The sequence below is a fragment of the Meriones unguiculatus genome, chromosome 21, assembly GCF_030254825.1.
Source record: "Meriones unguiculatus strain TT.TT164.6M chromosome 21, Bangor_MerUng_6.1, whole genome shotgun sequence".
Classification (NCBI taxonomy): domain Eukaryota; kingdom Metazoa; phylum Chordata; class Mammalia; order Rodentia; family Muridae; genus Meriones; species Meriones unguiculatus.
This window is the reverse complement of record NC_083368.1, coordinates 32,293,334-32,312,025: the sequence shown is the minus strand read 5'-3', so window position 1 is coordinate 32,312,025 and position 18,692 is coordinate 32,293,334. Positions and strand designations below refer to the sequence as shown.

At 41.7% G+C, this 18,692-nt stretch overlaps 1 protein-coding gene across 9 annotated transcripts in view; it reads right to left on the bottom strand.

Annotated features, from left to right (window-relative positions):
* The window catches only part of Cdk14 (cyclin dependent kinase 14), a 537,826-nt gene that overhangs the window by 95,270 nt on the left and 423,864 nt on the right, over positions 1-18,692 (bottom strand). For all 9 annotated transcript variants that reach the window (XM_060374042.1, XM_060374035.1, XM_060374040.1 and 6 more), the window contains one exon: positions 17,263-17,311. In XM_060374042.1, the coding sequence (XP_060230025.1) occupies positions 17,263-17,311 (49 nt within the window). The remainder of the gene's footprint in view (positions 1-17,262; positions 17,312-18,692) is intronic.

Sequence of the window (18,692 nt, the reverse complement as noted above, 5' to 3'; positions counted from 1 at the left end):
GCTAGCTCTATTCCTAGTTGTCTGAAAAAGCGCCAGATTGATTTCCAAAGTGGTTGTACAAGTTTACATTTCCACCAGCAACGGAGGAGGGTTCCCTTTTCTCCACATCCTCTCCAGCATGTGCTGTCACTTGAGTTTTTGATCTTAGCCATGCTGATGGATGTAAGATAAAATCTCAAGGTCGTTTTGATTTGCGCAGGGGATGCTGAAGAGACTGACGAATCAAACAAGGACCATGCATGGAGAGGACCTAGGTCCCCTACTCAGATGTAGCCCAGGGCAGCTCAGTCTCCATGGGGGCTCCCTAGTAAGGGAAGCAGGAGCTATCTCTGGCATGAACTCAGTTGCCTGCTCTTTGATCACCTTCCCCTAGCGAGGCTACAGAGAAAGAGGATACAGCTAATCCTGATGAGACCTGATAGGCTAGGGTCAGATAGTAGGTGAGGAGGACCTCTTCTATCAATGGACTAGGGGAAGGGCATAGGAAGAGAAGAGGGAGGGAGGCTGGGACCAGTAGGAGATGAGGGAGGGAGCTACAGTTGGGATACAAAGTGAATAAATTGCAATAAAATAAGTAAGTAAGTAAGTAAATAAATCCCTTCAAGGCAAAAGGCTCATTAATATTTTCTGCTGACACAGAAGACAAGTGACTCCACCCTTTAAACAATGTCACCTTGTTCATTGAAGGCTTTAAAAGGGTAGGAATGGAGGGCATCACCAAAAGCACGCTTCCCACTTAAAGAAAAATGAAAAAAAAATCAGGTTAGAGGCCAACGACTTACTGAAAATTAGCTCAAACAAGGGACAATTTATTTGCTGGGGACTCAGATTTCAGCCGCGTCCGTCATCTTACGACACTGCCTATGGAATTTGAAAGTAGGGAATACTCTTTTGCAATAAGGAGGAACTGCATTTATGCCTAAAAAAAATACTTGGTTTGAGACTGTTTTCTAACAGGGCCTTATGCTTTAAGAGAAAAAAAAAAAAGAAAATCTTTTGAAACTTCTTGCTTCCTGGGAGGCAGGAGAAATGGCTCAGAGATTACTTCTCAGTGCTCCCCACTCTTCCAGAGACCCCAAGTTCCTGGTCCCGGCATCCACAACATGTGACTCACAACCCCTGCACCTCCAGTTCCAGGAAATACGATGCCCTCTTTTGTCTCTGTGGCATGCATGCTCGCACACACAAATAAAAAATATAAAAACAGTTTTTAAAAATATAAAGAATAGGAAAATGAAGTTAAAAAAATAACTAATTGTTTCCACAAGGACTCTGTTATCAACCTTTCTGAGAACAGTGTCTCCCAACTGTAAAGTGAGCTTACTACCTGCTGAACTGTTAGTTCTCACCAGGATATCACCAAAGACAACCAGGTGTTGGGCATTATTGACATTTTAGTTTATAAATTCTTTTTCATATTATAAAAGGCATGACCATTAAAACACGTAGAAACTGCTGAAACTTATAACAAAAAAATGAAAATCCCTTGTAAACCTTAACCCAGGGATAATATTTTTTTATTGGTTAGGTATATTTATCTGCAGAGCAGATTGATGATTTTAGTTCTTTGTGTTTTAAAATAACTATGTATTTTTCTGTTGAGATTTTATTTCTGCAATCTCAATTTTAAGCACTTTTCTTAAACAACTGAAAGTTAGGCTCAAATCTGCAGTTAGGTTTTGTTAGCCTTTTACTCCTTATCTAGGGAAGGAAAAAAAAATCAATGAATAAATTTAGACATCCACAACTAGTGTCCCTCTGAGGATGTGTTCTTGCTGCCTCTAGAACTGTTAAGTTCTTTTAACAGTGTCATTAGTGTTACCCAGTCTCCACATTGTGAAACATAATTACAGAATTTTACATTTGGCCATCATTCTGTGTGGTGAGCATGAAACAGTAAATGTAAACTTGCTACCCTGTTCTGTTTTTAACACTTTTGTAATCAGAAAGTTTGCTGTACCAAGGCTTCCAATAACACGGGACAAAATAGGAATGCAGATGGTTAAAATTAATTGCATGCCTGTGCTGTAGTGGGAGAAGATGAAAAAAAAAATTGTGCTTTCTTTACTATACTTTGTAAATGATACAGTGACAAATATTGTTATGTAACATGGTTGCTCAGGTTTGGAATCCTGGGAGAAATTTATCTGGGTGCCTCAGACTCCACATCTCAGAAGGCTGCAGCCAAGTTGATGGTCTGAACCTTGTCTTGTCCTGTTTCCAATGTAGCTCATTTACATGGCTGTTGGCAGAAACCTTTGTCACTGTTTGGTTTTCTCTACAGGTCTGGTCATATGACATGGAAGCCAGCCTTTCACTGAGCCAGTGAACAGAGAAAGAGATGAGCCAGAATCCAAGGGGAGAAACACTCTTCTGTGGCCTAGGGTTAGAAGCGCTATTATTCAGTCAACTTCCACTGCACACTGCTGGTTACCAAGACCAACCCTTGGTGATGTGGTATGATGTAAGAGACACAATGGCAGGTGAGAAAATCAGGAGGTCTATGTGGTCACTGAGAGCCACCAAGAAGTCTGCTAACCCTCTTGATAGTCATGGAAGATATGTGGTGGTGGTTAACTGTGAACAGATATATTTTATATCTGTCTCCCTGTCTTTTTCTTGTCTCTATTTGTCTCTGTCTCTCTCCCCTTTGTGTGTGTGTGTGTGTGTGTGTGTGTGTCTACATAGCTGCAAACATTGTCACTTTGACCATCTGTAAATGTCCAAAAAAGTAGCAGTAACATCACAGTATCAATCAACTATTTTTTTCTTTCCCTTTTTAAATTATTATCATTTATTCAATTTGTATCCTGGCTGTGGCCCCCTCCATTGCCTCTTCCCAATCCCACCCCCTCTTTCTCTTTTTCCCCTATGCACCTCCCTAGTCCACTAATAGGGGAGGTCCTTCTCCCCTTCTATTTGACCCTATCAGGTCTCATCAAGACTGGTTGCATTGTCTTCCTCTGGGGCCTGGCAAGGCTGCACCACCCAGGGGGAGGTGATCAGAGAGCTTGCCACTGAGTTTATGCCAGAGAAAGTCCCTGATGTCCTTACTAGGGACCCCACTTGGAGACTGGGCTACATCTGAGCCGGGGTTTTAGGTCCTCTCCATGCATTTTCCTTGGTTTGGGTATCAACCAGGGCTCAGTTTTTATGGCTCTGTTGGTCTCCTTTTGGAGCTCCTGCCCCCTCCAGGTCTTTACATATCCCCCTTCTTTCATAAAATTTCCTGCACTCTACCCAAAGTTTGTCTATGAGTCTCAGCCTCTGCTTTGATACCTCAATCAGTAGAGTCTTTCAAAGGCCGTCTGTGGTAGGCACCTGTCCTATTCCTTGTCTTCTCCTGCTTCTGACATGTATTGTGTTTGTCCTTCTGAATGAGGATTGAGCATCTTCCCTATGGTCTTCCTTGTTGTTTAGCTTTTTATGAGTATAGAATATAGTATGTTTATCTTATATTATGTGGCTAATATCCACTTATACCATATGTACTTTCTGCTTCTGGATTACCTCACTCAAGATGGTCAACATCCTTAGTCATCAGGGAGATGCAAATCAAAACATCCCTGAGATTTTACCTTACACCCATTAGAATGGCTAAGATAAAAAAACTCAAGTGACAACACATTCTGGAGAGGATATGGAGAAAGGGGAACCCTCCTCTATTGCTGGTGGGAGTGTAAACTTGTACAACCACTTTGGAAATTAATCTGGTGCTTTCTCAGACAATTAGAATCGAGCTACCTCAAGATCCAGCTATACCACTCCTAGGCATATATCTAAAATATGCTCAAGTACACAACAAGGACATTTGCTCAACCATGTTCTCAGACAGTTAGAAATAATGCTACCTCAAGATCCAGCTATACCACTCCTAGGCATATATCCAAAATATGCTCAGGTACACAAAAAAAGACATTTGCTCAACCATGTTCATAGCAGCTTTATTTGTAATAGCCAGAAGTTGGAAACAACCTAGATGTCCCTCAGTGGAGGGATGGATACAGAAATTGTGATACATTTATGCAGCGGAATACTACTCAGGTATTAAAAACATGGAAATCATGAAATTTGCAGGCAAATGGTAGGAACTAGAAAGGATCAACCAACCATTTCTAATATTTATTTCACAAACCACATCATCTGTCCTAATGCTGTGACTCTTTAATACAGTTCCTCATGTTGTGGTAACCACCCCACCCATAAAATGATTTCATTGCTACTTCATAACTGTAATTTTGCTACCGGCACGAATTGTGATGTCAATATCTGATATGCAGGATATCTGATAGGAGACTACTAACGGGTTGCGACCTACAGGCTGAGAGCCACTGATGTAGAAGAGTGGGGGAAACCTGCTGAATATTCTCAAGCACACACAGACAGTGACAGCTGCAATTACTTAAATGCGCCATGATATAATCATGGACTCCAATACACTTCCTTATACTTTTTGTGTTATTTACCATTTTTTTCCAGGGCCACACACATTCCCTACCACCTCCCCAGAAGTGCTGTTCTTGAGGAAGAGCTATAGTCTTGGCAATGGTGCTAATAAAATTAAAAAAAAAATGTAGGTCAATCAAAAGCACAGGACAGAAAGAAAGCTCATCTTCCCCCTCGAGGAAAATGCAAATCAGTCCCCCACTCCCACAAATCAAGTAATTGGGTTTCTTGAATTGGGTGAACTTTTGTGTGTGTGTGTGGGGAGGGGGTTAATACATCCAAGAGTGCAATGGACAAGGCTTACGGTGGGAAAGCCACCTCCCAGATCATGGTACATCCTCTGCCAGGTAAGTATAAAAAAGTACAATTTCTTAACAAAGCCACTTCATTAACATGTCATACCTTGGCCATTGAGATGTTTTTGTACACTGCCTTATGTTCTGAGCCCACAGTAAGCGTTTTATGTGTCTTAGCCCTGCCATGTGAAACAGGGTAAATGAGAAATTCATTTGAAATCTGCTCTTGAGGCTAGAAATAATTAAGAGGGAAAGGTAAACTACACAAAGGGGGCTTGGACATGTCGGTGAGGAAAGCATTTGAAAGCTGTTTTCAGAATTGAGTGAGGTGCTACAGACGAGGCATTCCTGTGCTGTGAGGTACAGCTCCACGTGGCCCAGACACTCACACCATGAACCAAGCCAGCTGTTGGTCTCAACACTACAGGACCACTGTTCTCCACTATATTTATAGACGTGAAGATTCAACTGGCTCTCCACGTATCAACAGTTAGTAAAGTGTAAGAAGAGTGCTTCAAAGCCGTAACACTTTCCTCAAATCATACTTCCCTAGAAATAATGTGGTAAGAGCCAACTGACCGGACAATTAACAATTAATACGGAAGAAGAAAAATCCCAGCACATTTCCCAGAGGAAAACCAAAATCCAGAAGATTAGCAAGATGGCTCAGCAGAGAAAGGTGCCCGCCACCAAGCCTGGGTGTGATGTGTTTTTTTCTGCAGATAACCTCATGCTTACAAACAGAAAACCTACCAACCTTAAAATTGCAGGTGTCTGGCTTTGCACAGGGAAGGCCATCCAAAAGGCCGTTACTACAAAAACATGTGTGTCCTTCAGTTCCTTGACTCACTCGGCCAATTCTCATGTCAGGGGATACGCAGGCTCTACCAAACAAGAATCTCACTACCAAACAATCTTGTGTTCCTCTCATGGGGAGGAGGCTCTGCAACTGAGGGCATATGACCTTCAAAAGTTGGTTAGACAGGGAGACAGAAGTTGAGACAGTGTTTGAAGGAAAGCCCAGCTTCTTAGGCATATCTTTTACAGGAGGCAGGAGAAGGTGGCATGCCTACACTATAGCTTAAAAGGTCTATGTACCAATAGTATTTGTGCAATGTAGACAACTCATACACTTTTTTTTGGCTCTTCTGTAAAGGTATGGGAGTATTTTAAAATGTGAGAGAAGAAAATGTTATGGGATTACTCAGGAACTTACAGGAAAGTTTCCAAAAGAATATTGAGATTATATCCGAACCATACACAAACAGGCCTTACATAGTCACTGTAAATGGCAGTTTCACACATAAAAGCACAACCAAGTTATGAAATATGCTAATGTGTGTCAAGCTTCTATGCATATTTTATCACATTCTCTGAGTTCTATTTTTTATCTTTGGAAATCTAGACACAAATAGGTGATGAAGCTTACATTGCAAACTGGCCAGTACCCACAGAATCAGTATAGCTAGAGTCCATACTCTGAAACTTGATTCCAGATACCCAAGAGAAATACATCCAATATTCAACAAAATAGAAGAATTTGAAATATGAAAATCTCTCGGATGTTCTGAGAGAAACTAAATCCTGGGGCAGAGTCAGGGATTTGGATTTAAGTCTGCAGCTACGTGAGACATTAGTAAGTATGAAAATAAAACCTGGGCAGTAGTTTTCTAACTGAAAAAATTTAAGCCACCAGCTTGATATCTTCTGCTAAATGCTTATTGTGAGCTTCTCAGAAGTTAGGCTGGGGTCTACTAGCTACATATAAATACTGCAATTAATGACAATGAAGTCTCACAAAATACTCAGATCAACTGCACCAACCATATTTTATTTATCCAACAGAAACATGTGGCTAGTGGCTAGCCATAGGACAGTAGAGACGTACAGGATTTTCATTAGCATGTAAGGACCCACTGGACAGGACCACTCTGGTTCTTTTAAGACGTAATGCAGCTTCTAGAAAGTTCTAAATTGCCCCAAAGGAACTGGATGTTCCCTGCGCTGTCACAGTCTGGCTCTTTAGATGAACAGTGGACCTGGCATAAGAAAACAAAGACTGGCAGAGAGTATATGCCGGGTCAGGGTCTCACCCTGCAGATGCCTGGGCTAAGGCAAGAGGCTCTGTTTTAGGCTAAAGTCCACAACGATAAGAACTGTTTCTCATTTACTGTGAAGAGACAGCAGGGTTCTTTTGGTGGGTACAGCCTCCAAGTACGCAGAAAGGCAGGAGAGCAGAGTTCTTAGGTTAGAGAAATGAAGGCTGTGTGAGTTAGGCACAATTTAACTCCAGTTGTAAACTTCAGTCAGGGTGACAAAAAGTGAGAGACGAATGGACAGTCCCATCTGTTCTCATCTCATATGTAAATAAAGTGATGTGTTTAGTCCTACTCAGAGGCCAAACGTAAGACCTTAATTAGGTAGCCTCCAAAGTAGCTGAGCCCATTCCTAAAAATAATCCATTATCCACTGACACATAATTTACATACAAGGGCAGACAATCTAAGCTAACAGCTATCTGTCTTCTCTACTGGAGAGCTTCTAACCATTTTTGAGGAAACAAACATTGAGAAAACAAACAAACATAGCTATTTACCTCCTATTGTATAGCGTTAACTAGCGGCCCTGCCTTGTTTGGTCTTGTTTGCTTTGTTTCAACAGAGCATGCTGCCCTCTACAGGCCATGTGAAGACAGGCATGTACAAGGTTCATGGAGCCAAGGTAACTGGGATCATTTGTAAAGGTAAGCTAGGAAAAAGAAGGGGGTGGCAGGTAGAGGGGTTGTATCTGCATGCCCTTAAGCTTTTAGGAACAAAGTGAGAGGCAGCCAAGCTGTGTTAGGAAGCTTAAAAAGCCTTGCAACCTCACCTGACATTATGTCCGAGAAGTCATAAATAGTGCTATAGTCCCATGGTGTTGTTTCTCTTAAGAAACGTGTAGGCACACTGACAGCCACTCTGCCTCTGTTTTAAATAGGAAAGAAAAGGAGGAAGGACGGTTCGTATGGTTTCACAGCCGCTGCTAACATCTCCAAAATATTGATGTCCGCTTTGATCTAAAATTCAGTAAGTGGGAGCTCAGCTTTTAATGGGGACACAAAACAAATGAATCTAAAGCACCATGCATCTCCTTACCCCTAACTGTCTCAGCTTTTAAGCCCACATAAACAAAATGATTAATATTTGGCCTGAGAAAGGAGATCAGTCCTTCCTTGTTACTTTGAATTGATTCTTCTCCAACAGCCCTGCCATACTCTCTCCTCTCTCTCTCTCTCTCTCTCTCTCTCTCTCTCTCTCTCTCTCTCCCCCCCCCCCCACAGTCGGTGTAGTTATTAGTTTAGCCACTAAAGGATTTATCTGGACAAACATCACAAAGATGATGGCTGATTTAATTGAATTTATGATCAAATGTTTTTCACTTCAGGAAGAGTGGGAAATCACTTATGAGGAGATTTGAATAATTTAAGGGAAGTTCTCTGTTTGGCATGATGTTTGTATATCAAGTCTTGAGGGATTAAATGCAGCTGAGGACTAGCAAAGATTTCATATACAGATACACAAAGATAAGCAGTAAAACAGTGCAGTGAGGAGAGGGCCAGGCATCAATCTCTTCCCCTTATACTCCTTTTCACACACATGCTGTTTGCAGAATGAGTAATAACACACACACACACACACACAGGAGGGGGAAGGAAGGAATGGAAGAAGGGAGGAAGAGAGGGAGACAGGGAGGGTGGAAGGGAGAGAGATCAATTGTATACCCCACTAGTAAATTGTTCTCAAATCCTCCAAATGCTGAAAATATATGTAAATGTTGTAGGAACAATAAAAAAACAATGGACTAGAAAGCAATGTATGTTTATAAGACATTGTGTATATTTTTGTTGTTGGTAATGACACAAAATCTATTAATAAAATCATTAGCATGATGGACAGAAGGAACCAAACATGGGATTTGTGCCTAAGGGTATGGACTCAGCGATGTCTGAAGAGAAAGGCCAGTTGCCTTGGGAATGCTGTCTGCCTGCCTGGCCAGTGATGGCAGAGGCAGCAAAGCCATGGTCCCAGCCATTATTCTCTGTGCTGCAAGAGATAAGTCACCTGATCTCTTCATTTTAAATTTTTTAAACACAGATAATTACATTCAGTTTCACCACTGAAATGACAGATCAGGTGTAGGTATCCAGGACCTTTACATCTGGCTTGAGGTCACCCATCCTTTTGTGCATTCAGGACACCAGAGGGGGGAAAATCTACTAGACATTTGAACTTGGTAACAGTGATTTATCTGTGGGCTTCTTTCCGTCTAATTGGGAAAACTGTCTAGAAGATGTGTTTCAAGATTTAGGATAAATCACAGTTTTTCATTAATTATGTACAATGCTATTTGTTAACATATCACTCTTAGGAAGGAACTGATGGGGGAAGATGGAAGCTCGTTTCCATATAAATATTTACAAGAAAAACAAAATGGTGCTTGAGCTGCTCAGCAGGCTCCCCTGGGAAGGTGGAAGGACATTCTAGCTACTTAGGGGCTTGTATAAACGTGCTCAAGGAAATTTGGAACTAAATTAACTGACTGATGGGGGAAGGCAAGGAGTGCCGGAAAACACAGGTGAAGGTAGTAGCGGTATGTGAGGGACTACGAGTGTTAAAGTGCCAGGCAAGAGAGGTTAGCGAGCCCCTCGAATTTCACAAGGTTCGCAGAGGATCTGAGGTCAGAACTTGGCCTGGAGGACACCAGAGATGATCTTGACTCCAGGCATCTTCTTGCCATTTGTGCCCAAACTTGGAAGTCCAGCCCTCCTTCCTCTTTTCTGCTTACTCCTGGTTAATTTTAATAACAGCTGTTGACTATAATAGTCTTAGGTGAGTAGGACTGCCGCACACGTGACAGATGCTAGACACCTGCACCAACTGGACAGCCTGGAAACTACTGTTGATGTAAATGGGAGCTGAGCCCTGAGAACCCCCCCCCTAGAAAGTCCCCCTAATGAGGAGGCCTCCTTGTTCTTCCACAGCCAGTTAGGGCAAAGGGGCTGCTGTCGGTACCAGCGCCGCCTAACATCATCTTTCTCCATCTTCGTCATCATTTTGAGGCAGAAAATCCACTAAATTCATCAACATTCTTAATCGGGGGGGGGGGGGAAGTATGCAAGTGAATGTTGAGGAAAGGGTTCAAATTACAGGAGCTTCTAAATAAAGTAATTTAACAACATCTGCGGTGCATGCACAACATAAAAACTGGCAATTTTCAGCATTCTAAAGCTCAAGTACAAATATACGTGTACAGAGAGCGCAGCGAGAGGGGCCTGCTCTTGATTTAGGAGGTTTATTTGGAAGATAGAGCCCTCTTCCCTGGCATTCCCTATGTGGCGAGCAGGAAGCTGGCTTCTGCCATATTTTCTGAGCAGACTGAGGGAGATCAAGGGGATCAGAACAGCAGCAGAGAGGTGAATCCTTCGGGGAGTTCAAAAAGGGTAGGGCGCTGTGTGTCTAACCCCTACCAGTTCCCAACAGAAGAGAGAGCCGGGGGGAGCACAAGGAGGAGAAAGGAAGAGCTCTCTTGCAACAGACAGAGCCTCTTAGGAGGGAACAGCATGGCATCGGCAGTAGGAAGCGGTGGGGGAGGGGCGTCTTCTTGATTCTCTTTGATACTCTTCCCCCTGCGGATTTATTGCACTCATTGGGCACTCCAGAGCTACTGTCTTCTCAAAGTGTTTACAAGCATTTGTGTGTGTGTGTGTGTGTGTGTGTGTGTGTAGGCACACGTGTGTGTCGTGTGTGTTTATATTACTATGAAAACAAATGTTTATACACACACGTAACCAAGAAAGATCTCCAGACATTGTAAAATGCAATGACTTTTTAGACATAATATCCATTCTTGTATAAGCCTGGTGCACATTTGACAAATGAAAGCTTCGCATGCAGATTTACAACTGTGTCACTCCATACGGCAGCTGGTAACTACATGTGGTTCTTTATGTATCAATGAAGTAAGTTCAAGTGAAGCTGGAGCTGAGCTCCTGAACCACACATTCTAATGTTGCAACAGTGGCTACTGTTGCTGTCTGTATTAGAAATGTCAAGTCAAACTTTCGGTGATTACCAGGCTTCCTGAGCATAATCTCTCTTAAAACTCTGCTAAGAACGGACAGTGATGCCTTCCTCATGCATAATTTTGAACATATCTACTCTGAACCAGGCAAAGTGGATTATGTCTGAGCTGGCTAGAGCAGGGTTTGCTCTGCTTCACCCAGGGCTCATGACTACATGGGGAATCCTTTACCGCCATGTAAACAGAATGGCTTCCTAAGATGCCCTGTTTGCTAGTAATTCCCTCAAGGCTATCGATATGCTACTTTCCATGGTGGATGGACCTTGTCACTGACTAAAGTTACCCACCTTCCAACAGGGAGATAAACCTCGTTTATATGTGGTTTTGCCTTCTGAGACTCAGAGCAGAGAAATGAACTGGAGACAAGATTTCTGCCCCACAGAAGAGAGATAACATTTATAGTTAACACCCATGGCCCCCCAGTACAGTGGTCAGAGAATACCAATGCCCAATGCGTGTTGGCAGAAGCAGAACTGCCCTGCTGGAATCTGATTGGGGCACAGTTCAAGTAAGGCCTCCCCTGGCAGCCCCCCTGCCCCTGGGAGCTCTGGGCTGCTTCAGAAACTGCTGCTGGCCTTTTCTCCTTAATGAGCTGCCCAGCAGAAGGATGGCATTAACCATGCCAGAAGTCTGTGTACTTTTGGATGAAGGGGCCAAAACATAATCCAAAGGATGAAAAACAATGACTGCTGCCAACTCCCAAGCCTGGCACGTACTGCCAATTAGCAAGAGAGAAGAAGGCTATTTCCTGTCCATCAGAAGAACAAAACCTGCCACCTAACAGATAGCCAACAGCATGGGGCCTGCCCTCAGCCACCACCAGGAACTACTAATGACAATGGAGTTTTGCTACCAAAAGAACGGGGAGACAGACAAGAAATCTGGCTATGAGACAAAATAACCGTGGACAAGTCCCTTAGGGCAGTGAGGGCTTGTGCAGTAGGTAAAGGAGGAATTTCAGTTGCAGGACGTGAGTGGGTGGCTGGCAGAACCATCAGCCTGCACTTAGTTGTTCTAAGTCCAACATTCCTCCTACCATAGGGCACTTCCCAACAACACTATAAAGAAAGCGGGAGCTGGTGGACTATGTCCAGAAAGCTGCAAACACTGCTCTTCCCCAGCAAGGAGAAAAACCAGGTTTCCACTCCATCCTGCCCCTTCTGCTTCATGAAGCCCAGACAAAGATGGATATTGGGTTTGGGACAGATCTTCCTACCCAGAGATGTCCCGGGAACAAACAAAACCAGGTTACTTCTCAGCACACGATGACACTGGCCTCCTTTCACGAGACTCATGGGGGCACCCGTTCCAAGCTGAGATTTTTCAGTAGCGTTGATCATTTACCTCTAGCTGCTTTCGTATTGCTGTTACTGATCAGGAAGTAACTGCAAACCCATGAGCTAGTTCCCTTTCTCAGAGAAGGTACCCCAAATGTGGGTCTGCACAGACCCCTATTCTAACCTTTTGGAAGGTCCTAGGACAGCTTCCAGGACCCACACAGCATCATTTTGGATCCTCCATCCTTTCTTTGCAGGACCCCCTGTCTGCCAACTCCTAGGTGTTAAGTTGTTTACTGGATCTGCCTAACACATACCTGCAGTGTTTTGAGGAACTGAACAAATGATTCATTATTATGAAAACAAAGGTCCTGAGGAGCTGCTCCAGACCGTCTTCGAGCAAGCAGTGGAGCCTGTGGGGCCTTAAAACCATACCGCACATGTGTGCCCAAGGCCAGCCAAGAGACCTGCCTGCTCATGTGCTGAAAATGACCGCTTCAAGGAAACAGAATGTGGTGCAGAACTACACGCCCCACATCCTTCTATTGCTGCAGTTGGATCCGGAGAGATAGGCAGCTGGCAATCGCAGCCCATCCCTAAATTACGGGAGGATGGGATTCCAAAATGTCTGCTTTAGAGCCGATCATCCTGTAAGTGCCCATCCCCAAGCCAATCAATGATGCAGAGAATAATTTCTTTGAAAATATTATGAAAGGAAGTCTCCAGGCACTAAATAAATTAAAACCGCTACTTTGAAGTAAATAGAATTATAACAAAAAAAAAAAAAATCATCAAGAGTGAACAAAATGTGCAAGTGGATGACTTTAATATCTGGCTTGACTCAACTGTTCCCCCTAGTGTACCGACAGTGTTCTTACCTTCATCCTATTTCTATGCTGGCCAAGAAATGTAAATCTCTAACGTATGGTAGAGTATATTGTTTTGTTAGGTAATTTTAAATCAACTTTGAACATGGCAGAATAGAAAAGATGATCTTTCTGTTCCGTGAGGGGCTGCTGATTGAAATCTTAATGACCCACAACAGATACAATGGCAAGAAAGACCAGCAGAGTGATTGTAACATAAATAGACAAAGTGAAAGGTTGTTCCTGAAAACTTTACTTCCTAAATCGTTCTTTATGTGCATATTGTACAACTATCTAGCTGGCTGTCTTTAAAATGCGCTCTGGAGGTTAAGCATGAAACTGGATAAAATATTCAAGGAAAGTCCAAGAGCACAAAATTGAGCTTTTTGTAAAATTTCCAAATTAGAGCTTAGAATATAGAAACACAGCAGGGAAATGTTTGCTTTTCTATTTTTTTATGCCCAAAGGTGGGCTCCCTCATTGCCTTTGTGTTAACCGCGCATTTACAAACACCAATCATAACATTCTTAGGAGAAATCCAGTTGTGCTTAACGGGCACATGGATTGCTCTCAGGGCCAACACGTGAGGAGGAGGGCAGGGACGATCCTGGCCTGACCCCATGCAATGTGCGTGGGCTTCATGGCCATGAGCTGTATTTTCCAGATGTGCCTTCTGTGACTTAGTGGGTTATCCTTAGTTCTCATTTCAAAGCTTCCAAACCTCCCAACTCGTTCAGCTGTTAAAAAGTTCCAAGGCAAGCAAATGTGTTCTTGAAATCTCACTTTGCTGGAGAATGTATACTAGGCTTCTTCTCCAGGCAAAATAATAAAAGATCTTTTAAGTGGCTGAAATTCTTGGTGGATTGTACATACGTGCCAATGCCAGACAACTATAAATAGAGAGATTTACAAGAGAAATAGTGTGAGTCTTCATAATTCCAATGAAATAAAATGGACTATTTTGAGGGCAGTTAAAACATAGGACCTAGTTTTATGAAATTCAGATTTGTCTCTATTTAGCCCCAAATCCCCTTTATGCTGGAAAAGCTTCCTGGATCATGAAATTTTAGTATGAGGGAACAAAAAGGCTTACTTTTCTTTAGTGATGCTAATTCTTTATTCTTAAACTAATATTTTTCTTTATATTAGATTTTTCAGTTTGAATATCTACTGCATCTCTTTATATCTTCCTCTACCACTGCTTTGTTAGTACAGAATATTTTTTTAAAAAATCAGAAGATAAAATTATACCTATTGTTACTGACATAAAAGAAATCAGCTGACTTTTTTCATCAGTGTAAATATGAGCAGATGTCATTCCCAAGTGGACTGGACTGTTATGGTAGCTATTTAGACTAAAGGTCCTCTTTCTAAAGGAATTCCCACACTCTTTGGCTGGCTAAATCCCCCAGTAGCTTTCACAGCTTGGATAACGCCTGCTTTTAAAAGTATTGTTACCTAATTTTGAGCCTTAATTTTTAAAATATTGTTACTTAATTTTGTACCTCAAAGTTAAGAAGCAACCTGTCTTTTGGATTAGTTTATCATCACATATTAACCAAATACATTGAGTTACTGTAAATAATTTTGACTCCATTACTATAGTACAAGAGAATTTAGCAATTGTGTCAGTTTAGTGACTATGCTACAAATTAAAAAAAAAATCTAAAACTTAAAAATAGCTTTTCTTATCCTCTCCTATTTCTAGTGGTCCTTTTTTCTTCCTGAATAGTCATATTGCTACTTTCACGTCATTTGCATACACACACGTGTAAGCGTCTAAAGTCTAGATTCTGCATATAACAGAAAACATGCCATATTTATCTTTCTGCTTTTGGTGCTTTTTGCTTAGTATGATGGCTTCCGTTTCTACCCATCTTCCTACAAAAGGAGTAGTTCAGAGTGCAGCCTGCAGAGGTGTGCCTCCCGGGGAACTGACCCTTCAAACAGTGAAAACAACTAGATTGTGAACCAGCTAGTCTACTCTCGGGAATATATGCAATAGAACCTAAGTCAGACTACTATGGGTAACTTGCTTAGCTGTGAGTAGCATGGCATGGTTCATAACTGCCAACTTAAGAAGCTGACCATGAAGGTGGGGGGGGAGAAAGAAACTGACCATGGTGTCCATCAAAATGTAGAGAGATAAAGAAAACACAATATAGAATAAACATACTAAAATCTGCACACCTAAAGAAGCTAAACAAGAAGGAGGACCCTGGGTAAGATGATCAAGCCTCACTCAGAAAAGCAAATGAAATGGACAAAGAAAGAGGGAGAAAACAGGGAACAGGACAGGAGCCTACCACAGAGGGCCTCTGAAAGACTCCACCCAATAGGGTATCAAAGCAGATGCAAGACTCCACCCAGTAGGGTATCAAAGCAGATGCTGAGACTCATAGCCAAACTTTGGACAGAGAGCAGGGAATCTTATGCAAGAAGATGAAAGGGGAGATGAAAGACCTGAAGGGGACAGAAGCTCCACAAAGAGAGCAACAGAACCAAAAAATATGGCCATAGGGATCTTTTCCGAGACTGATACTCCTACCAAGGGCCAAGCATAGAGATAACCTAAAGCCGCTGCACAAATGTAGCCTATGGCAGCTCACTATTCATGTGGGTTCCCTAGTAATGGGAACAGGGACTGTCTCTGACATGAACTCAGTGTCTGGCTCTTTGATCACCTCTCCCCCTAACAGGGGAGCAGCCTTACCAGGCCATAGAGGAAGACAATGCAGCCAGTCCTGATGAGACCTGATAGGCTAGGGTCAGAGGGAAGGGGAAGAGGACCTCTCCCCTACCAGTGGACCTGGGGAGGCACATGGGAGATGAGAAAGGTAGGGTGAGATTGGGAGGGGACAAGGGAGGAAGGTACAGCTGGGGTATAATTGAATAAACACATAATTTATTTATGTGGCGCTTTATTTAGCTATTAATAATTTAGAGAGTAAATAAAGTACATGACACAGTTTAAGAAAAGTCTCATGAAATTCTTCACGTTGTACAATGAACATATCCTAATAATTTAAGAAAAACTGCACGCATTATTTTTAAAAGCCTTGTAGTAGGCAAACTGGTATAGTAGACACCAGTCATTCTTCTAAATACATATTATTTTAAAAAATGTTAAATTCCTCAAATGACTACAGAATGTAATATAGTCATCCTAAGAGTTTCTCCCCATCAGCTGACCACCATCTCTGTTGACAGCATTGATTAAAAGCATTCTTGTATAACATTTTCTTATCTTTTATTGTCATAATTGATAATGACCAAAACTAAGTTGTCATGACAATACAAAGTAAGATTGTTACATCCGCTCTTCTATGGACAACATGTTAGAACAAATTACTAAATCAAAAGCTCTACAGGTAAGTTTTCTGCAGTGAGGTATTTGAAATGTGGTGTCAAAACTAAACAGTGGTGTCTCAACCTGTTTTCCAACTTTTAGTGTTCTGCTCCCCGGTTAGACTGCAATAAAAGACTCCTGGATGTCTTGCAAACCCCAAGTTTTCCTATACTTTCAACTTTCCAAACCAACACATATACTTTATATACTTGTGCTACTATCATGTCTGTGGCCTGTCTATATACTTGTGTTACTATCATGTCTGTGGCCTGTGAGAACCAGTACGTACATGTGGAGGTCAGAGGACAACTTTGTGAAGTCAGTTCTTTCCTTCCCCCTTCAATTAGGTTCTGGAGGTTAAGGTTGCCAGGACATTACGGCAACCTTTTTAAACCATCCCACAAACCTTCATACAAGAAATAAAAGTATTTTTATAAGGCCAAGTGAAATTAAAGGGAAAAAGAGTATATATACTTCAAGTGATAAATGTACTTAGTTCCCAAGTAAGGTTTAGGGGGAAGAGTTAGGTAAATTGAAGAAAAAAAGTTGAAACATCCAGTTTTATCTAACTCAGTAACAGCTGTCACTGACATTTGTTAAAAAGTCAGTTACTATAGTGTAGTTTTGTGTTAGTCTACCAATAGTGAGATATTTCCTAGGATTTGATTACAAGATGGACCACAGTAGATTCCAGAATTTACAATTCACACACAAGGCCAACTTGCTCTAAGAACATGAACCCATACTGGCTGTTGGCTCTGCCTGACATGGTAGATGGCATGCAGTAAGAGTTTGTTTGTACTTAAGTGAATGGATGCGTGGCAGCACCAGCGAGTCAAACCACGCTGAGACAAACTCACTCAGCGAGTTGCAGACAGAGAGAGAGAAGCATTGGAGGAAAGACTTACTTATTCCATGCTTGCCTAAGGCTTTTAGAGCTGTACACGGTAAAGCGTTCTGAAATGAAAAAGAAAAAAAAATGGTAAGCAATCTCTGTATCAAATATATATATGCATATATACACATATATACATATATCACAAGCCTATTGAAGAAAGCAACTTGTTTTTAAGAGACGGTCTCACTAGGTAGCCCTGGGACTGTTCTCAAGCTTGTAGCAATGATCCCCATGTCTCCCAAGTGCCGTGGTTATAGCCAGACACTATCACACTTAAGAAAATTCAGCTTTTTAACAAGACATTGTTCGATTTGACCATAGTCAGACACATGCATAGAAGGACCACACTCTCAGCTGCTACTGGTTTTCATTGCTGTTATGAATTATAAACCCAAAATTCATTCAGATAGTTATGTAACATGCAACTTAACACAATAATAACAAAAAAATGCACAATGGAGCCTGAATTGAAGTAAGAAAAAGCTGTCAAGACAAACTTTGAACATTTCTTTACTCATCAGCTCCACATCACTCTTCATAGATGTCTTCAATGCTCGGAATACAGGAATGAGCAAAACAGAAAAGATAAGTGTTCCTCACGGATATTGCATTTTGTTTAGTTCAGGAGATGAGCACTTAAGTGCCAGTGCTGTCATTTACTGCCACCAAGGCCACCACCAAGAAAATGAACAAGCTGGTTTTAAAAGGTATAATTGTTTGAGAAAGTCAAACAAGTTGCTGCAGAGTTAGTGGCCCACGCAAGGAGCCTGGTTGGGTAATGAAGTCAGGCCAGTTTTAAACAAAATATTCAACTGGCCAAATACGCTGAGTTCCCTCTGGAAATCTTGATGGAATCAAGAATGCATTTTTTTCTGAAAAGGATAGTATACAATCTTTGTTCATCAGGCTGTGTACACATGCACATCTTTCAGGAACATCACATGACTTATTTTCCCAAACGGACTGGTTTCCCTTTCATGATTCATATTCAATAGGTACCATCTAGTCTATCGTCAGTTGATGCCTTTGCTAGTCCTGTCTTGCCAGCACTATCAGCTTTAACTTAAAAGCTGTGATGGAGGAAATATAAGTGACTTTCATTGCTTTTGTTATTTCATGTCTAAGAATGCTATCAGATTAGAAGAGCCAACAAATGAAGTAAAAAACACAGCTTCCTGTCTAAACCAGAGTGTACTGAAAAAAAGCACCAAGCAGTCACCTACTCATCCATCCACACATGCATGCATCCAACCACCCACCCACCCACTCACACATACGTACATACATACATGCATACATCTATCCATACACCTACCCATCTGCCCATTCTGTAACCAGGGTAGCTCATGTTTTCTTTTATTAAAAAAAATCTGTTTCTTATTAGTTTTGGCTTTTATAATTTGCTACTCCCTTATATAAGTGTATGAAGAGTCAGGAAGA